Below are 22,606 nucleotides of genomic sequence, written 5' to 3'. Positions count from 1 at the left end.
AACCTACAAAACTTGCATGACATCTTTTATTCATGTTTATTATTTGCTTTAAAATATGTTCAATCACAGCCTGCCTTTGATCTAGTGCAGAATAAGCTTTTCCAAAGGCAGTGCTTCTAGTTTGGATCTATCTTCGCTCCCTAAAGACTGCTGGAATAATTATGATATTTATCTTTCCAGCGGCTGTATGTATCTGGCAATCATATCCATTAGAGATGAAAGCTTGACACTGTTAAAAGACTGGAGCAAGGCTTCGTACTCAGCAGAACGTCTGAACTTGTCCACTCTGTAAATGTCAGTCACTCATTCGGTGTGCTTTCAAATCACCGCAAGGAACCGTTGCATTAAGTGAAATATGAAGCCACAGTGGTTTATTTTAGATACGTTGGAAAAAAACATAAATCACACTTCATGTGATTTGTTTCTGCTGTAGGAAACAATCTAATTTTGTTGGAATGACTTAAATATTGGATTCCAGCATTCTGTTTTATTTACCCAGTCCGCTTAACTGAACGTTGTACACCTCCTGTAACCTCTCCTTTCTCTGGCGCTCGGCCCCCCCCCCCCTTCCCACCAGTAATAATAGGTAATGACAGAAAACTGCTAACATCCGTTCTGTCTTCCACAGACACCAGAGAAAGGGGAATTGGTGACCTGAGCTCAGACAGCTGGTAATAGCAATCCACCACGCAGTATTGGACATCAAAGACAGAAGAAAGTACACCTAAGTACAGCTGCTGTAACAATAGGCAGCCTTGCTCCTGGAGAACAGGATCGATCAAAGGACAGGGGAAATGAGCAGAACCTTATCTCAAAAAAAAAAAAAAAAACAGAAACCACTACAAAATATATTTCCAAGCACAGGTCTGTTGGATCGCTGGTATAGAAACATACTGCCTGGCCATTATTGTGAATCCTGATGGAAATCCCATCAGAAATATGTTTTCAAACACTAATATGAGCTGAGATATTTTTGGTTTGCTCTGGAACATGACATACTGTACTTAAGCAGGCAACAAGAGCCGTGTAGAGAACAGCAGCCAACAGCTGTATCTGCTGGACTCAAACATCACAGGATGGATTCAAAAACCAAACCCAGGACAGGAATGAGGTGGTGAACCTTAAATAATTATCTTCCAGCAGGACCACGGGCTAATTCCTGAGTGCAGTGCTCTGCAACTAGAATTTGACTTATCATACATAACCTGCAATCTTTGACACAAGGTCAGAACTGAACACACATTTGGGCCAAATCTGCTTCATCATTGCCTTTGTGGCTTTATCTGTATCAGTCAGAGGAAATGAGGTGTGTAAGTCCTTTCCCTTGCTGTGGGTCAGAAAATGAAAAAGAACCCCAGCAGGCTCTAATACACACACTCCCCACTGACACAGATACCCATCCACCTTCGCCCCTTGGAGGGCTCAGATACACACCCCTGGCCTGTGTTTGGTGTCTCATAGGACACCTCATGATCTAACTTGCTGTGACAAATTTTGTGGTGGTAGACGAGGTCACCCTTGTTTCCTTGGAGACCAGGCTTAATGATGTTGGTGTGTGTAAGTGCTGCAGCCAAAGCTTCCTATAGGCTTCCTGTGGGAAAACTAGAACAAACCCCACAGGGGTCGGACCTGGCACAGAACCAGCACACACATTTACTGCACAAGTCTTTTGAGAATTATCTATGAAAGCTCTCAATTACCTCAATCAATGTTAACACTTCACGCTTAACAAAACATCGGCATTGATCTTTGTACTTCAGTGGGGAAACACTCGTCTCTACTCTACCTCTTTATTTTATATCCTTTACATTATTTTCCCAGTTCTCACTGACATCTTTTTATTCAAACTCTGACATTCGTTCTCTCACCCTCCCTACACTTCTTTCTCAAATAACCCCCAAATTCCTCTCACCTCACCTCCCTCTCATCATCCATGAGCTCCCGTGTCAGTTCATGCAACAGAGTGGGAAACAAAGCCAAATGAGCCGGAGAATGATGGATGAAGCTGGTGAGACGAAGGATAGGAGTCGAAGGGAGGGGGATCAGGAGTGGAGGGGAGACCACGGGTGGAGGAAAAAGAGCTGGGGAGGAAGGTCCAAAGTGAAACAGACAAAAAAAGTGGATATATGTCTATGTATATGTTGATGAGGAGAGGAGAGGGAAAACGATAAGATGAAAAGTCTGGAAGGATGATACACATCAGCCCTGGAACACAAATCCCAGATGATCAACACTTGGGATTTTTCTAACTTTTTATCAGACACTATCACCGTGCAGTGTGTGCATGTGTGCCTTTCTCTCACTGTCTGTTTTACTTTCAGATGAGGCAAAGCTAGAGCTGTGCTGGGGTGATTACATGCAAAAAAGCAGAGCAGATTCTTTCCTAATCCCAATTATCATGTCTGACAATATAATATCTGTTTCTGTTTTCTGCTGAGCTGCTTCGATGTCAATCAGCTTGGGTCTATCATACTAACAGTACTCTGTCAGACATATGGCCTAACAGCTGTCTAATGTGACTGCTCTGTGCTCAGCTCATGCTGATGGAGAGAGGGGGGGGGACGAGCACTCTTCTATTCCACCATCATCGTTCTTACGATTATAGCGCTGCTTATCTCAACCCACATATGATTCATAAAACGCTGAAAAATAAAACACTGAAAACAATAAAAAGGCATCAGAACAGATCATCCTGCCAGTCATTAGAGTCTATTGGATTTTCACCCAGAAGATGACAAAATGGCTTATTCTGGAGAATTCTACCAAAACAAATAACACAGGCGATCTTGTTTTCTCACTAAACTCACACAGGCAAGAGAGAGAGCCTCATTTTTACACACTTGATCATACTACCAGCCCCAGAGATACTGACAAAGCATGGCCAACACAGCATCACCAATGACCAATGAGTGTGAGCATGTGCACGGATGTGAGCACGTGTTTCGCCAGACGTGCAGAAGAGAGCGATCAACTGAGCCGACAGCAACCACGATGCAAGGCTTGGAGGCTGACAAGCAACATACAACACTGACACACAATAAAGAAATGCCATGAGACAGCATGTTGGTTAGTTCACCCAAATCACACCTTCATCACACAGAGTTCAGAGCTCAAAACACACATGCACATGAAATACAAATGAGCACACACCAGGTCTCAACAATACAGTGATGACCTCATACCATATTTTTTACCTTTTGCGCTTGGGGGAGCTAAAGAGAACAGATTAAGGAGGAGGGGAGGAGAGAAGGAGGAAGGGGATGAGAGAAAGGGTCAATATGTTTGTGGATAAGTGTTAGAAAGCTTCCCAGTGTCATTTCACTGAACTGAGTTCCAGCACCAGTGGGTGCATTAAATCCACTGACATTGACTTTGACTGCAACTTAAAAACAGTGACTCTGTCAAGACAGGAGAGCTTTATGGCTAGGAGGTTCACAACAGAGGAAACAACACTTAAGATGTTACTGCTGAGTCAATGCTGAGTGCACAAACTTTGTGATAAATGGATGGGGATAATAAGGACAGGAATAAGCAGAGAAAGACAGAAAAAAAGTCAGACATGAGGGGGTAAGGAAGAGGACTGCAGAGAGAAAGAGTCCATTTTCATGTAGTGTTGATAGCCTGTGGGTACTGCTGCTGGAGGGCACTTGCCTTTGTCTCCTTCAATTTTTTAAGCTCTTTGTCTCTTAATCTATTCAGGAACAGCTGAAGACAAATGGCTGCCTTTCATTCTCTATGGTCAAACACATTCACCTGAATAAAGGAGGGCCACTGTGCATAAATACTACAGTATATACATGTGGTGTGTAGATTATGTATTGCAATGAATTCTACAGGTCAGTCTCAGTGATGATGTCCCCTCCAGAGAGCGTTTGCCAGTGGAAGCATGTACAGGGAGTTTAGCTGTGAGATATCTCATAAAAATGTTGCTGTAGAATTAACCAAGAGTGTGTGTGTGTGTGTGTGTGTGTGTGTGTGTGTGTGTGTGTGTGTGTCATTACACCCAGGTACATACAATTCCCTGTCAATGAAAGTAGGCTTCATAACACAAACATATCAGTATAATGCAGAACATTTTCAATAGCACCACAAACTGCATCTCCTGTCCTCCTCCAAAACGATTATAACAAGTAGTTAACGATTAGTTATAGTTACATTAGTTTTAATGCAGAGAAATTAGAATTGTTTATCACACGTTGTGTTTGTCTATTGTTGTGACCAAGATCAAATGACATTTTATGAAAGATTAATGCAGAAAACCAGTTAGTTTCGAAGGGTTCACACATTTTTTCTTGCCATTGCATATAATATGTGTGCCTGTGTGTTGGAGTAGGGTACAAGGTTGAGAGACCAGAAACTAAGTTACCAATGTTCTGGTCATGCTACACAACTCCCAACCACGCACAGGAGGCTCATTGACTTAATAGTTCCATCTGGTGCACACACACACACTTCACAGACTGTGGCATACAAAGGCAAAACACACTGTCAACCCTCTACTCGTATTTGTCGCTAATAGCCTAATTAGGATTATATAAGAATCCATCCTGAAAATATAAATGGACTTTTTAAAAAACATGCTCAAAGTGCATTGTGGGTAAACCTGTTTGACTTTCTCAAACCATCACAGAGTATTCTGGACTAATGCTGTACAGAACCCAGTGGATGTCACACATGCACAGACAGAGGGAACTGGAGTCCAGTACCGCATGAGAGATGGCAGATTCAACTCACAGTGCTGTCGATGTAGGCCTCAGTCCACACCGTGTCATGCTCCCGATCAATCACCTTTGGACGACTCAACACGTGAAGGTACTCCATCACATTCTCTTGCACGTCGGCCAATGTAGAAATCTGAGTGAAGTAGCCTGTTGGGCGGAGAGGGGACCAGAAAGACAGAAAATATGATGAACCATTAAACTGAGATTCCTACCAAAGTGTGAACAGGTTCTATCAGAAGTCCACCTTCAATATCTCCGAAACTGTTACACTTTGGAGCAGGTATCAGCTCCAATATCATATTTGCTACATAATCTGCTTCAGACCCATTTTTCTTACTTTACATCTGGAATTCAGTACAGTATGAAGGAGATACTGTATGTGCTTGACAAAGCAGACGGAAACCTGGATAAATGTATAAGTAATAGCTGAAGAATTCCCTGCGGTGATGTACAAGTGGGAGGAAACCAGCATGGGTTTGTGAATGGATAAGTGGTATGTAAATGTAATGGAAAAACTATCTCAGTTAAACCAAATGCGATGCCATTTCCTACAATGGTAATGCCACCATTATGATGCTAATGTGCATGTGGAAGAGGGAGTATACCGTTATCTCAGCGGGGTGACAGAAAAGAGGAGAAGAAGAGGAGGAATCAAGACCACAGAGTCAGAGAGAGAAAGAAAATGAGAAGTAATGCAGGGAACAAGAGAAAGGAGAGAGAGCAACACATTTCCAACAGCAACAGCAAGATAACCCCACCACACTGAGGCAGCCAAGGAGAAAATCATAGTTGGAGGTAAGTGATTTTGGGGTTATTGGTCCCAACAATGACCTTTACTCCACAGCAAGATAAGAGCCAGAGTCTAGACACTATACAGAGATCTATGATGGATGCCATGTACCTCCCACATACCTAAGGAGAAGATTTATCAATATTAATCTAATTGTGAACCCATGAACACACTAAAACACGTTTTAAATAAAAAAGGCTAACTGATATTAACACTGGAAGCAGAATGACGACATGATAACTGCAATTACTGCAGCACCTAGAATGACTGGAAGTGAACCTTGACGGATTCCTGCTTTTTATCCTCTGACACTCGGATCCAGCTATTACTTCGCCAGACAGTACAATGACAAGACACGCATACAGACACACATCACACACAAAGCAAGCCGCCACTATCGAACTGCATCGTTCATCACGGTGGTGAGTGAAGAATAGCTACTCCCTGTGGAAGTCTGAGGGCGTCCTTCGGGCTGAGCCACCAGGGCCAGTGAGATGAGCTGTGGAGAGAAAAATGAATGCTCTCTGCTTTTCAGTGACAGGCTACACCTGTTGTACATACAGGGCAGCACAGACCGGATGGTCTGGTCAGGGTGAGGGTATTAATATATGTGTAAAGGACCATGGTTTGAGTGATTTCTCAGCAGAAAGTGTCCTGATACAGAAAACTTATTGACAAGGTGGAGAGCTAGACTACACTGAAAATGCATGTGCATGGCCACATAGACTCTTGTCTTGGTTTGCAGGTCATTTTCAAACAATACTTTTTGTATTGTGTGAAAACATTTAGTAGCACTTAAAGTTCCCTTAACCTTCAGGACCCTTGGGTGTTTCTGAAAACTTCTTTATTTACCATAATAAAATGTCGACCATGCCAATGTTTAGTATCCTGTTTGATCACGTCAGTGTGATAACTGACTCTTAACTGGAAATAAGGGGCCCAGACCAGACAAAAGCACAGTATACAGAAATATTTTAAGTGGATTGCAGCTTCCACAGACATTTGATCATTCTCTGCATATTTGATATGTGAAAATGCACTGATAGAATAAACCTATAAACATATAAAAAGGTGCTATGTCTTTATTTCAGGGTCACAGGTTTGTGTGACCATAGCATTTATGATGGTGAATGAAATGAAACCAACCAAGCTCTGTAAATGAGAAGCAGAGTGGACCTGACCCGTGGTCTGCAACCTTTGTTGTTGATTAGCAAACAAAGGCATTTGTCATATCTGTGGCTTGTTAGTAGATACATTTGCTTCTATTCAAAGACAACGGGGAGAAATGTTGACATCGCAGCCTTCAGAGGCAGGTCAGACAGGGCTTTTCACCTGTGAAACTACTACTTTTGCTGTAGTTTGTTATGCAGAGGGAGCAGAGGTGATTGTCCAGCACAGCTCTTGCAGGCCAGAGAAGGATATGACTATCACAAGTCTAAATCATCATCTGAATCTCTCTCTCTCTCTCACACACACACACACATAGACACACACCAGTCTCATTATCACGGCTAACACCCTCAAACTGACTAGATGGCTTCTCTGATATCACTTCCAGGCAAAACTGTGGATGCCCTTGTCCTCTTATCTACACACATGTACACACACAGACACAGCTACAAACAAACACGCACATCCCTAGTGTGACCTATGGCTCGTCCGTCTTATCTATAGCAGCCTGAGGAAATGGAGCCAGACTGTCTCTGTCACCCACCTCCCAGTTAAATATAGAACCTGGAGAAAAGTGCTCTATGCATTGAGACAACCATGACCACACATAAAGCAGCTGGAATGTGGTGTATCACCAAGATAGTTTGGACTTTAGGCTTAGAGGAAGATGTAATGTGACATATCTGCTCTGCGCAACTGGAACCAGCTGCCTGCTGTCACATAAACATGCTAATACTGATGAGCGCTGACAAACTCATCTGTGCAACTACGTGCACGCACACAGACACATATGACAAACTCCCCAAACAAATCCTGAGCTCCATGATGTAGTCATTCCGTCCGGCTGACAGCAACATGCAACAACTTTTTGCTGCAGAAACAGATTATAAGGAGAAAAAAGTACAGCTGTCTGTGTATGTGTTGTAAGATCCCACCTTTGTTAGCACATGCCATCCATTTCAGATTATCTGCGAAGGCCGACTCTCGACCAATCAGGTAAGGGAATATGCGGACCTGCAGAGAGAGAGCAGATAGCTTCTGTCAGTCATTTTAATCACATTTTGATAGAGACCACCACAGTAACCATACACAAGATAACTCTATCAAAGGCAGGCAGAAGCCACATTCTTTATCTGCAAGTGATTAACAGCCCCTTTCTACTTCGTTAATAGCGTTGATTAGAGACATGTGAAAGTTTTAAATTTGGCTTTTAGATTTTAGTTCAAATTCAAATAATCAATACAATTTTTACCAACTAAAAAACCTTAAGGATTTCCAGATAAAAGATGTTATAGTAGAGTTGGAAAAGAAAATATGAAGTAAATATTTAGGCTGAAAAAGCCAAATGCAAGTTTTATGGGTTCAATCCACAGAATCATTTACACTCTCTGCTGCCAAACTGATTTTTTGCCCAGCAGTGCTCAGTTGGCTATAGCAGCAGGTGCAGTTGGCAGGTGTGCATATATATATATGTGTGTGTGTGTGGGTGTGCTTGGGTGTGTGTGAAGAGCAGGTTGCCAGATTGGACCAGCTGCAGGCCTGTGGGGGCACAGATGCTCCAGCTCTCATGCCTGCATTTTTCACTGTCCCTTCACCCTGACAGCATGTGCCTGTTTGTGTTTATGTACGTGTATGTATGCATGTTCCTTCACGTACACATCTGAGCGTGAGCAAGCGTATGTCTTTATCTGATTCTAGACGACTGCATTCAACAAAAAGATCTGGAAACTGCAAAAGTATAATTTATACCAAAATCCTGTTTCCTTTCTGAAGAGTATTTCCACTCAAATTATGTTTGTGATATTGTTACTGCCCCATGTCAAAGATGCACTCCTTATAAATTCAACAGTAATTATAACAGCTTTAGCAAAAAAAAGATAGAAGCCACAGCTAATTCTAGGCTTGGATTTTCTAGTAAGGATATTGTTGGTCTATTGTCAACTGTAATGAGTTTCACAGTGAATAAGTACAGTTGTCAAACTGTCATTTTTAAGCAGCACTCATTATCTAGACCATAATCATTCTCTATTCATACAAACCTAAGCCATTTGAATGACATTGCCAGAGAGACAGGAAAACACAACATGGCTGAGACAATCATAACTGCTCCATGTAGGGCGAGGGGTAAGGGTTGTCACAGTGGGATTTTCTGTTTGTGGTTATGTGTTTTCCTTCACTGGTCGCCAAGAGGGAGGTGAAACTACAGTAGACTGGTTATTAAATTTGAAAGAGGTTTAAAGTTGAGTTAAGGACAGTGGGGATAAAAATCTAGCAGGGGCTGTAGCCAGAGCATGCAGTGGTTAGTCATCTGACTGCACAACAGACAAATATACACATCTGTTTGTGTCCATGCACACAGATACACAGGCAGTACAAGAGTGAAGGGCAAGTTTCACTTTAATTTTAAAATATCCTGGTGTGCAAAAATACATTTGGTCACACTGTAACATTATAGTAATAATAATTTATTGCTTGTTTCCTGCATAAACATTCCCACAAACACTTAAAGGCTGCATGTGCATCGGTAAGAGTACCTGTGTGTGTTTTTAATGTCTGAAATACACAGTTACAAAGAAACAGCAATGACCTCAGATTTGAAAAACAAGTTACAAGAGTCGTCCCGTCATGTTTTTATCAACTGCATCAACAGCATCTCTGCCTCTCGAGCTCATCTCCAAAAGGGTCTTCACTTATCGTTACCTCAGTTTTCAATAAAACTTTTTACTAAACTTTCCTGCATGTCCCTCTGCTCTGCTTTTGGGTCTTTGCCTCTGAAGAACCTGACATCTGTAGCAAATAAGGCTAACCGCTAATGCGGAAAGAACGTGTCACCAAGTCACAAAATGACATTCACATTCAGGCTGACAACTTTTTAAAAACTTCTTTATCAACAGCTTTTCATTCTACCTACCCCAAAGGTACGGCATTAAACCTTTTTGTTATTAGCACATCCTGAGACGCAGATAACACTGTGCCACACTTTCTAAAGTTAGCAGCTAATTTTATTTCTTCTTTGGTAGCACTTCTTTTTAATCTATCTTTTACCTCTAATTAAAATCCTTATTACGAGGTCTGCCTTTGTTCCACCACAAATGCTGATGACCTAACACATCTAATTGATTACAGACCCAACTATCTATCAGTTTTGGCAAAGACCCAACAACTGATCATTTGAAATTATACATTTTTTTACTCTAATAATAATTTATCTGATGGTTTTAGGGTGATTTTAGGAGAGCAGACGTGGGTGTAGGAGATTTAACATATGTCTGTGTGGTAGGACAGGCTTTGATGCTGCTCTCAAAATTTAGACTAGGAGGCAGGCTCGCAAGGGGCATGTGTCTCTGTCTCTTAGGGCTCGTGGTTTTGCCAGTCTAGGCCATTCTGCTGGTCCTACTACACATGTGCCTGCTACAGCTGTGCCCTGTGTGTGCGGGACTGACCCAATGGGGTCCACCAGCGTTCTTTGCTACTGGGACAAAAGAAACAATACTGGAAGAGGACATGCACAGGGGCCTTATGATTCACGGCCAAGTGGTGGTGACTGATAAGGAAGGTTTGGACAAGGGAGTATCCAAGCATATAAATCTCCTGGAGCTGAGGGACATACATGTGCCCATACTGTATGTGAACAATGATCACCTGACTGACTAATTGATATTCACCTGTGCCACCTGATCCAGTATATATGACACATTGATGGCAAATCCCAGATTTCTGTCACTGAGGGTTTCCATGTGCCAGACATGGATAGTCTGCCAGCAGACCAGCTGGTCGGGGAGGTCACCAACAAGGAGACTACACGACGACACTCTCAAATAGGGGAGACCACAAGCAGGAAATAGTTGATAGTTGTTAATTGATATAGCTTAACTGTAAAAAGTTTTATTAGTGTTGAGTTTTAAGAGTTTTTATAATGTTTTTGAGACCCATGCTAAAAAAAAAGTCAAATGCAAAATAGCTTATCTACAACCAGCAGTAATCACTGGTCTAACATGAAACAGACTTTTCATCAGCAGGAAGTGTTTTTCATGGCAGTGCTGTGCATTTATGTGTATCTTTCTTTCTCTAGCTATGCCATCTGCATACAAATATCCAGTAACTTATTTGCAATCATTTTTTCCTGAGCATGCCTCCACACTCTGCGTGATACTATATAGCGCTGAAGCTGTTGGGCTAGTTGGAAGGAAACCATTAAAAACCAACAGTAGAGAGAAAGAAAAGGGGAGAGGGTGACAGAGACTAAAGACTTCTATTATCAGTGGGGCTTCTTATAAATTGAACTATCTGGAAATCTTGTCCCCACTCAGCTCGTTGCTGCCTATAGGCAGGAGTATAGGGGTGGGGATCATACTAGACACACACAAACACATGGGAGTGTGATAATGTGTTTTTTAACACTCACATCCACAGGTAGCATCCATACTCACAAAATATTCAACATTCATATTCTCTGGGAGAGCATTTATTGTCAGTGCTGTTAAGACTTACTGAGCCTCAGACAATAAAGGTTTGTACTGTATGTATATGAATTCATAGAGTGTCTAGGGTGTATAAGTGTCACTGCCTTTGGTATTTCTATCTTCTGTGGGCTGTCTTGTACCAAAGAAAAGGGCCTAAGAATAACACTTTTCTTCCCCTACACCTCATCTCTTCTCCCTTTTCATTCCACGGCCTGTCAGAGTAGCACCACAATTACCTTGCAGGACAGCAGAGACAGCTCAGTCCTCAGAGACAGGACCATACTTAACTCTGTTTTAAAGCCCTCTGAGAGGACCCCATACTGGGCTTGCTCAATACCTTCTGTTTGTCAAAACCTCTCTCTGAAAAGCAAAATACTAAAACTTTGAAAACTGCAAATCTATATAGTTTCCTGGTATGAAGTTGTTAGAATATTTGTATATAATTTGTAGTTTGTAACCTTATATCATTCCCACTATTTCAGTAGATTGATGTATTTAAGAGACACGCTAACAGATACCTTGGTATCCTTTTAAAATTGTGGCAAACAGGTCTGTTTCCAAAACAGAATTTTATTTTTTAGCAATCAATTCTCACAAGTGAGTTTAAAAAGTCTTTCATAGCCACAGGAGGGCATTAGTCCACTGTTTTCCAGTGGTTATCCTCTGTTGGAATATATGCTTACACTTCCATGAAGTTGTACCCAAAGCCTAATGGGAAACTGACTTTAGCTGACCTCACTATACAACTGCCCAGGACCACAAGTGCACAATAATATGATGTGTGTGTTTGTGCGTTTAATACTCTACCTTCCTCTCTGGCCAGTTATATTTGGCAAAGATGGCATCATATGTGTCCACTGCCCCATCTGTCACCAACATAATGGCCTGGCTACACTCACTACCTCTCCCAGTCTCATTGAACTGGAAACAGAGAGAGGAGGAAAGGAGGTGGAGGTTACTTCAGGTGAACGAAAACAAAATATAAGCATGTAAAGGGCTGCTTTGCTCAATCACTTACCAAACAGCTCATCGAGTTCCTTTCCATTAGAGCTTATAATGTAAATTTACATGACTTACCTTCATATCATGAAAGCTAATGGAATGATAATTATATGCCTCTTACTGTACAAATTAATGCACATAAACTACAAAGATATCTGTCGTAACTGCATTACCATCTTAAGATACAGAGTCATTAAGCACAACTGAAACAATTTTCATTATACTGTACACTTACATAGATTCATGCTGTTGAAACAGGAGCATTTATAAATGCAAGCGTCTTTGTGTTTATGTGCATAAGTGTCCCATTAATTGTGTGAACATAACGAGGAGATGTCAAGCCAGAGTCATGAAGTGCCCATTTACTTGTTGTCCACATGATTCTGTTGATTTAGCTATTAATAACAGGGCACTAATTAATTTTGTGCGTGAAACTGTTTGTATGCTGTGTACATGTGAGTGTGTTACGTCTGTGCGCGCGTATGTGTGTGTGTGTGATCATGGACGAGTGTGTTGCTTACGTCACTGAGAAGATTGAAGGCCTCAGTCAGAGCTATGTCTAACATACCAATGCCCTGAGCAAAGAGCTTGTCCAGGTGCTCCCGGAAATGCTGAGAAAATCAAATTTGGAGAGAAGCCATTACAATCGTGGCGACAAGATCAGAGAACACAAGTGAAAACCTAAACATAATTGATTTTTATGGAGACAAAGACAAAGGTTAGCTACAATACAAATGTAGATATTGATTGATACATAGAGAAACATAATATTTGACATGAGTTGATTTACCATCGTTCATTTGTGAACGGAGATGGCAGCAATTGCAAGACGGGCTCTTTAACCCAGTATGTGTGTGTGTATATGTGTGTGTGTTTGGCTGTAGGGATGGGGGGTGGGGTGTTCATAGGTGTGACTGCCACAAAGGACACAGTGTCTCCGGCAATTAATAATGACTTTAATGTTGTCAGCAACCTAACAGGTCTCATGTGCATGTCTCATTATTTGCAACAGCCTGAAGCCAACAGGCAGACATTGACAGGGCCTGTTATCTAGTCTAATCTATTTATAGCTATTTACATCCAATTGCTGGCATTTCTTGTTAACCCTGACTCTATCCAGCCACCTGGAAAAAACAATTCCACTTATGGAGGTAAGAAACACTTTTACTTTATAAGAGGTGGCCAGAGAGCCATTTTACATATATATGAATGTCTGGATCCAGACCCCAGACCTAGGCTCATCATCCCCTCAGCCTCTTATTGGTTTGTCTTTTTTCCTTCTGTTCCCACTAGATCCATCTATGCAAGTCTTCTTCTCTTTGCTGACGGGAGGAGGAAAGTTTCTCAATACACATTAGGAGGCTCCTATAACCATATTAGAACTTCTTCACTTGGGAGGACAAGTACATGCCTAACCCTAACCCCAACCTAATTCGAACCTTAGCTCTCAAACAGCTCTTTGAAGGCCAAAATGCCACAAATTCAATACAACACACACAGAAATAAGCACCAAATAACTATGTCCCTGACAACACTACAAAAGACACAACCTTTCCTCTGATGTGGATAAAAAGGTTAATCAGTTCCAAGAAAATGCTGAACCCTGGAGCACTTCATCAATTAATGTCCTCACCAGACATTACCTATTGTGTGTGTGTGTGTGTGTGTGTGTGTGTGTGTGTGTGTGTGTGTGTGTGTGTGTGTGTAGCATGTGTTTGCTACATTGTGGGGATTGAAATCTGTTTACACAATGACGTGTAACTTCCTAAGAAGGACAAAATCCAGGTCCCCACCATGTAGATCACTGCATCTTGAAGAGATAACTTAGGGTCAGGTTAAGGTAAAGGTGAAGGTTAAGGTTAATGTCAGGGCAATTCTCCAGGTAATGATTTTAAGTTGAAACAAGTGTGTGTGTGTGTGTGTGTGTGTGTGTGTGTGTGAGGTAAGATCGGCATGATTTGTCTCAGCCCAGCAGGCTACATTCAGAAAGTCTGTGCACATGCGATGCTGAATGTGCCCTGGCTATTGTGCTGCACAGCAAGACTCTGAAATGTGCAGCACATTCACCATCAAACCTTTTAGTGCTGCTGATTCTTTATACTAGAAAACGATCACAGCAGTCGCTTACTGAAGCCTGGCTACAGGGACATAATAACAAATTAACAAAAATATCTTCAATTGCAGCTTGTTGAAACCTAAGGTTTTGATTTTTATGGCAAGATTACTTATCTCGTCACGGAGGCAGATACAGTTCTGATAAATGCATGAAAAAGACACACAAAAGGAGCTGGGTTTGCTGGACAAAAGCGGTAAGAACTCTGGTGATTGGCAAGTAAGGTAGACATATTTCAAAATTAACTCAACAAGTCTGGCAATGATCAAACACAATGACAAACCTAAAGACATTGGGTAATATTTTAATAATTGTTTTAATAATAGCCTCATTCTTGCATTTGAGTCTACATTTAACGCAATAACTTGAGTGAAAGGTAATAAAGGTTTCTGCTAAGCCTGGAATTATAATGAGTGAAAAGATTGGAAATAATAAGCCTGAATGTATAAAACATGTTTCAGCCATTCTCTTCTAAATAGTGTTTCTGTTATTTGAGCTGCACATCAACAATTCAGTCTTCTGATTTCAACATACTGTAAATGAACTGTCCTCTGTGGCAAAACTGGAGGCAAATCCTCAGCACACCTTCAGAGGTCTGCTCTGAGTCCAAGCCCAACAACAGTTACATAGTGACAATGACAAAATTCATGATCATTTCTTTTAAAGCTCTAAATATTTGACTGGAATTGCAGCGTATGTGAGTAAACGTCAGACAGGACAGATTTCACTTTTGTCTAATTAGACGAATAACTACTGATGGTAATATAGCCTGATGGATGTGCATTCCATGGAAGCTTCAGTTGAAGTTGGATGTGAAATAACAGATTTTGGAAACACAGGTCACTACGTTTACCTCTCCAGCGTGGCAGTCGATCCTGCCCCCAGCTGAAGTAAAAGACATTAGCCTTATCTACTAGTGCAGACTGCCTTTCCCTCTTAGCTCGGCTGACTCATATACATTAAACTACCATCTGGAAATAAACGCATAATGCTATAATCTGTATGCATAAGTGTGCACTCACTTTGAAACTAACAAACACCAACAGGTTCACAGATGTGAACACACCCATAACTTTACAGTACTTACACCTCACGCACAGAAAGAAGTCCACTGCATTGTCTGGGAAAACAACTGTGTCACAACAGTTTGGCCTGGACTAATAAAGGTTAACAACTGAATTAATAAATGCAACTTCAGAGAATTTGGAAGAGATGGATTTTTTAGTGTGCACATGGAGATGAAGCCTATTATGTCGACACCAGAGAGGAACAGAAGGGAATCATACTGCACTAACAAATGAGCCACCCTAATGAAAATGTCTTTTGTTGAACAGTACACACACACACACACACACACACACATAAATGCAGTCAAATATTAAAATATTCTTAAAACCACATTACATGGTCATATTAATAGCTTTCCCAGTAAACTCCAAATCATAATTAAAAGAATATTTATCCAATTTAGCTGTAAGACTGTAAAATGTATAATAATGTATACATCCCTTATTTATGGGTCATGTGAGTGGCATCGTGTACACTGTGTACAGTTTACATTGTATATTTTAATATTTTAGATATTTGTTAAATTGATGCAAAAATGTTATTGTTAAAGTAATTGCTGTGTTTCTTGTACAGATAAGAAGTCAAACTTGAACGAGTCATTCTGAACCACGGAAATTCATCAGTGATTTCCAACTGGAGAGAGCAGGAGAGAACGACGGGAGAAAGAGAAAGAAAGACTCACATCTTTGTTGGTGACGTCTGCTTGGACCAGAGTGCCATTCAGACATGGCTCCACATAATGCAATTCCTCATTGTACTAGAAGAATATAAATGGAATCATTAAAGTCATAATAGCAAAGACTTTACTGTGAATGTGCTCTGCATTAAGACATTTTTAATTCAACATGGTAACAATACAAAATATGAATATGTTAGAAACTTCACTCCACTTGATGAAAAGGACACACACACACACATGCACACACATATGCACACATCGTAGTACACCATGTAGCCACCTCCTGCCATTCAGCGATAATACTCACCTTATATGTATGAGTTTGAAATAGATTTCAAAATCCAAGAAAGAAATTGAAAGTGAGTTTTTTTCTAAAGCCAACAATTTTGTCCTAATCTGTGTATGCATAAGAATCTGTGTGTCTGTGTTTTGGGGTGTGTGTGTGTGTGTGTGTGTGTGTGTGTCTATACAGCAACATGAAAATGCTCTTACTGCAGACATAAAATCCACAACTACTTTTACTCAAATGGAAAACTTTGCTTATGTATATTGAGGGTATCACAATAAAAGTTGCACAAACAAAAAGGCCAAAGAAGAAAGCGATGAGTTAAAATCCCACACTGTTTTAAAGAGCATTTTGGGAAAACAATATGTTTCTGTCTGATTGACTAAATCCTTCTTTCTCTGTTTTTCAAAACAATAACTTTCCAAATAACGTTATTAGGATATGAAACGATAATGAACACTTTGTTCTGTGGAGAAAGAGAATGGGGGTTGGCTCGCTTTGTTTTGATGTAAAATATCATCAGACACACGTGCATGGTCACACACACACACACACACACACACGCACGCTCACACGCTCAAAGAGTTTCGTCAAGCTGAGATGTGATAACTGAGGTTTGGATGCCTGAGGCGGGATCCAATCACAACTCTCTTTAGCAATTCAAATTTTCATTCAGCTGACTTCTAATTGGTTGCGAGCGTGACAGAAGAAAAAGCTGATTCGTTCCAGCATTTCCTCTGATCCGAGGAGAGGATGTGAGTTTGTGTGTGAGTGTCTATCGGAGTCTTAAACACGTAGAGGTGAAAGAGTTTATGTGCCCCCCGATACATGTGTGTAGCCTTACAGCAATGATGTTGAAAAAGTCGTCGTCACCAAGAGTGTCCAGTATGGAGGAGACAGTCTGCCTGGCAATGGTCAGCCTGAGGCCTTTCATGCTGCCACTGACATCCACCAGGATAACCACATCCTTTGGAGAGGTGGCAGCCTGGATGTACCACTTCCGGTTACGACAGTCAAAAGCTATGACCCCGTGTTCGTCTGGCTTCCATTTGATCCCTTGAGGAGCACAAGTCAAAAATAACCAATGAACTGCAACAAGCTGGCATCGCAAGAAACTGGTACCTAACTAGGGACTGGCCAGAAAATGTGTTTTTCAAGCCCTAACGGCTTTGTGCCAAAACACTTTTTTCATCCTCTTTGCTATAACTGCCTCTGTCCATGGTACTTTTAGAGATTCAGTTCACTCAGTTTACAAAAAGACACATTTTCTGACTTGTAGTAGCATGCAGCCATGATAGAGATTTGAAATATGTGCTGTCGTCCTACTACAATAGTGAGTGTATTGCTTTATCACTCCGTTGAAAGGATTTTTTTTCACCTGAAAAGGTACATTTTATCCATCTTCTTCACAGCCTTTCTAATACCTACACACCTTCACACATCTACCCTCCACCCCCCTGCTCTCTCACCCTGCTAGCCTCCAGTGCCTGTCTGTCAGTCAGTAAAGATTCCCACATACTCCTTGTTCTGCTTTGGGGAGACAGAAACTTAATTACAAACACACACACACACACACACCCTCACACACACACACACACACACACACACACACACACACACACACACACACACACACACACACACACACACACCACTCAGCACTCATCTACCCTCACAAACAAATGCACACTTACCAGGGTACTGCCTGAAAAAACCTTTAGCGCTGCCAAAGTATTGCCATATGAGTGATGGGTCTCTCTCAAAGTTATCCACAAACACTTTATTCAAGGCCTCAGACCAGTACACTCCGTTGACAATTGCAGAGTCTGGAGATTAAAGGGAAAGAAACAGAGGGGCAAACAGGCATTATTTGAGGAAAAAAGCCAACATTGTTTTGTTTTTTTTAGAGTCTAGGAGGTTGGAACAGGCGCTCTCTAGTGTCTGCTCCTACAGACCACTATCAGCACCTATTCATTACACAGACACAGGAAAGGTGCTATCAGAAAAACTGTGAAAGTTGAGAAAAATAATTATAGTATTAAAAGATATATAAAGAGGAACAGAAAGGGGACTGTGAAGTATTCTGCACTGCATAGGCAAAATGCAACAACTACATATTTGGCCTAAATTGAATTAATAACCTCTATCTGTGTTTATGATGTCTGTGAAAACGTAATAGCCACACTCTTGGCTGTGCAGTTTCTGGCTTTTGCTTTCAGGCTTTTTATTTGCTGCTCAGATTGTCATAACCACACTGTGGTATAGTCATGTTTGACCTGCACTCACTGTTACATAGCATCAAGAGCTAGCTGGTGAGACAATCTGCCTTTGTAGGGCTGTATTTTATGTGTGCAACATAACAGGAATGCCCATCTGCATCTGCACAATATGTTGTTTATACTTCTCTCCATACTGACTGTGATTTATGGTGGGATATATCTAGTTATTAAAGATTTTTTTTTATTATTTTAGAGGCTGAGAGCCATAATTGTAACCGGTTTTCTTATTACATTTGCTTAATATGGCAGTTTTGCTTGATTCATAATCTGAGCGGGGAAGATGGAAGTAGAACAGGATAAACAGACAGAGAGACACAAAAGCCTTTAGAGAGAGAGATAAAAAATAAAGCCAGGAGGGCAGATGGAGAGGCAGGCAGAAAATGATTGAGAGACAGACAGACAGACAGACACGTATGTAATGGACAGAGAGAAAGAAAAGCAGATAACAGATTTCCCATCATCTCCCATGCTGGCAACATTGTTCCGCTGTCAACAGTCATGCCAATAGGCCATAATTGAATTAGTCATCTGGAAGCTAGCACACTAAAGCCCTCTTTTGATAGTAAACACCCATCCACCTCTATGGAGTGGAGTGGAGAGGAGCCTGGATTTGATCCAGACCCTATTTACACAACAATGAAGTCACTTCTGGTGCAGTTCGAGTGTCTATTACAGTCTGAACTCATCATGATGAGGGACAGAGCATGGGTTCTGCTTTCCCCCTAAGCTGCCATTTAAATTCATCTCAACTAATGCACTCCTTAATTCGATCTGATCAAAGTAGCTCCCATGATTCCACATATTCACGTGCAAGCGTAATCAGATTAAAAAGTAGAAGTGTGTAGGTTACCGAGCGATCTGAGCTGAAACCATCTTCTCTTTATTACGTTACTTGTGATGATTAGAGAGATGGTTTAACGAGAGGAGCAAGGAAGCACAAGTGGAAATAGATGAGAGGAGAGAAACGACGTTTTTGTATGTGTGTGTGCATGAATGCATCTTGCACCATCTTTAGAGGTTACACAGGGATGTGTGTGGAACATCGTCTGCATCGACCTGCTTCACTGCATTCATGGAGCATGATGGTGTCATATAGCCTCATATAACGTATGATGGTTTTGGGAGCGATGTGACTTTGGAAGATGAATGTTTGATGTGGTGTTTTCCTCCTACAGTTAATCCCCGGAGCACAAAACTCTCCGCTATAATGGGCTTAACCTCCAATTCATCACTGCTGCCTCCAAACCATTCGCTGTATGTAACGCACAGACTACAGACAGCTCTTTAGCAGCACGAACACTTCAGATGATGGTGATTGGCTGGAATATGACAGGAAGATCCAGCCTCCTTCTTCATTTCAGTGAAACCACAGTGTTGGCACCGAAAGGCTCCCAAGGCAGACAGCTCCAAGAAAAAGAAATGAAAGACAAATCTATCTGTCTATGTTAGATTTCTGTCTGATATTAAAAAGGTAGTTTTACTGTTTCCTACCTCTGAAGATTTCCCAGAAAAAGTAAAGTGGTGTCTTATATAAAATAAGATAATTTGCCAGCTAGTGTTTTGGCATGATAAGCTTTTAAACCAACTGGATGTATTGCTCAAACGTCCTGGATAATGTTTCATCTTCTCACCTGCGCCTGTAGCAGCACCATGTGTTTTATTTCCTATCTGAACACCAGCTCGCCTCTTGGAGAAAAGTTATACATGCAATTAAATTGCATATGTTAAAGCAGCATTAACATTTCTTGTTCATAACACTACAAATGCTGTGCTATTGGCCCAGCAACTGTTCGCAAACTTATCCTGAAGAAGTACAATTTACAATAAGTGAAAACTCTTTCAGAAAATGTTCAGAAGAAAGATTATTCTGTCCTAAAGACTAACCTCTGAGACTCTTTTTGCACTTTTTCCACATTATCCCTCCCTGAATAAAGCCTACAGATCTAACACTCAAACTGTGTGTGTGTGTGTGTGTGTGTGTGTGTGTGTGTGTGTGTCTGTGTATTCTGTGTATGTAACACTCATCTGCCTGCATGAATCCAACCAAAATTACTCTTCCTTTCTCTGTATCGGTCTGCCATCCTGCCAACCTCACTCTTCTAACACTTTCATTCAAGTCCTTTCCATTTCATTCATTCTCCTACTGTCACTCTCACTTGCCTTTTCTCTTTTTTTCCTCCTCGCTGTAATTAATCTGTTGCTCAGACCTTCCATCAGTCTGACTTAACCTACTTTCTTCTCGATTACTTTCTCCCTCTTTTCCCCTCTCCCTCACTCTCACCATATAAGTTCTTTGCCCGTGGTAGCTGGGTTAAGCTGACGTGACATTCACTGTGTCCACCGAGCATTGTACAAGGCCGTGACTTCATTGGCCAGACCTTGAGTGGATGGTAAATCAGCAGAATGTCTGATTATTTAACTGCTAATTAAGTCAGTGTGTGGTAGCGATGATCCAAAGAGTTACAGTTAATGAACTCAAATCCTCCTGGCGACACAGGCGTATTAGACATCCATGTGTGCAAGCACACATCCTAACTGCAGTGCTGATTGCTGTTGATTTTTAACCGTGGTTTCAATTATCCAAATTACTGAACAATTCAGCAACAGATTCACTTTCTGACAAACATGCACAAGTTTTGTGTTTCTTTTTTCTGTTGATGGTGCTAAATGTAATCTTTTCTGCATCCTTACTTTTACCGGAGCTCGTGAACATACCTTTGTTGTACATGTTGGTGGGCACCTGGACCACGCTGAGGCTGAGGTTGACCGACAGATTGTTAAAGTGGTCATTAGGTTGCAGGATGAACTCTCCCCCAAGCTCCACACTGTTCCCCTCCTCATCCACCTCATTGATCAGCACGGCGTTGAAGTATTCATACTGGAGGAGGAGAGAGGAAGAGAGGCAGATAAGAGAACAGGCACATTGAAGTCAAACCAAATCCTTTACTTTACTGACGCTTTCAATCTAAATCAAGTGGCTCAGGATCAACATCATCAACAATGTGAATTGTGTTCAGTGTATACAAAGACTGGATCACTTAACTGCTGAGTCAGAGCAGTTTTCATGCAGAGGAAACTTGAATTCCTGGATCATCCCAAATGTGTATGTTGGTACAGTGCAAAACTGCTGAGTTGACGAATCTCTCATGAGCCTCCGCACACTCCCTTCAAACCTAGTTGGTGCTCTGCCTTCATCGTATTTTTAGTACTGCGCATACTGGGGAGACTATTAATAAATCATAGAGCTAGATAAATATAGAGAACATGGCTCCCTGCATCCCGAAGGCCCTGAAGTCTGAGATACCACACAGGGGCAGAGCCTGCAACGGCTACAGCCGATCCAGAACAAAACACGACACCGAGATAAAGATGCTCAATCAGTTGAAAAAAAAAAATATTTGGCATGTTGTAGTAAAAACCCAAAGGCATGAATATGTGTCACTAAGGTTTATTGTGGCTTTACAAGATATGGTCTGTCTACTGTATGTATGATCACAATTTGGATTTTAGTCTTGGAAAACAGGCAACTGATGTGGTCACACTGCATCATTGTCAAAGTGCAGGTGCAGTAATTTTTAAATAACTTTAGAAGGAAAGTCTGAGTAGCATTTTCCAAGTTATATAAGCATGGCCAAAAACACTTTTCTTATTTCAAGCCAAGTCACTGCAATATCTGAATACTGAACCAGATCACAGTTCATTACAGACATTTGCTGTAAAGTAACAATGAGTAGATAATTGTTATAGCTGACGTAATCGTAGTTATGCAGTTGGCAATTATAAAACTATACATGCTGTTAAGCAACAGCTGAGGGTTAACAGCTTTTTTTTACTTCTTCAGTAAAAATATATTAGTGTTTTCACTGTCAGTCGCAGCGGCAGCAGCAGCAGTTTATTCTTTACTGGAGGTGAGTGTTGGTGATTACATGGCTTAAGGACACATTGATTTCTCCTGTAATGACTAAGAGAATAGGATTTGAAAAGGGCCTCTGAGAAGAATAAAAAGCCATTCGCAAGAGTCCAATTCAAAGCTTC

The 22,606-nt window shown here is 41.2% G+C and overlaps 1 protein-coding gene across 3 annotated transcripts in view; it reads right to left on the bottom strand.

Annotated features, from left to right (window-relative positions):
- cacna2d3a (calcium channel, voltage-dependent, alpha 2/delta subunit 3a) overlaps positions 1 to 22,606 on the bottom strand; it is a 92,933-nt gene that overhangs the window by 32,066 nt on the left and 38,261 nt on the right. For all 3 annotated transcript variants that reach the window (XR_003297265.1, XR_003297264.1, XM_026332796.1), the window contains exons 5-12: positions 21,287 to 21,449; positions 17,987 to 18,118; positions 17,137 to 17,348; positions 16,010 to 16,084; positions 12,668 to 12,757; positions 11,952 to 12,065; positions 7,617 to 7,695; positions 4,735 to 4,868 (exon numbers count right to left, since the gene is read on the bottom strand). Coding sequence is in view for 1 of the 3 variants with exons in the window: in XM_026332796.1 (XP_026188581.1) it covers positions 4,735 to 4,868; positions 7,617 to 7,695; positions 11,952 to 12,065; positions 12,668 to 12,757; positions 16,010 to 16,084; positions 17,137 to 17,348; positions 17,987 to 18,118; positions 21,287 to 21,449 (999 nt within the window). In the remaining 2 variants the exon portion in view is untranslated. The remainder of the gene's footprint in view (positions 1 to 4,734; positions 4,869 to 7,616; positions 7,696 to 11,951; positions 12,066 to 12,667; positions 12,758 to 16,009; positions 16,085 to 17,136; positions 17,349 to 17,986; positions 18,119 to 21,286; positions 21,450 to 22,606) is intronic.

The sequence above is a fragment of the Mastacembelus armatus genome, chromosome 7 (genome assembly GCF_900324485.2).
Source record: "Mastacembelus armatus chromosome 7, fMasArm1.2, whole genome shotgun sequence".
In the NCBI taxonomy this organism is placed as follows: domain Eukaryota; kingdom Metazoa; phylum Chordata; class Actinopteri; order Synbranchiformes; family Mastacembelidae; genus Mastacembelus; species Mastacembelus armatus.
The sequence above is the reverse complement of the archived record's forward strand: the minus strand, read 5'-3'. Positions and strand labels throughout refer to the sequence as shown.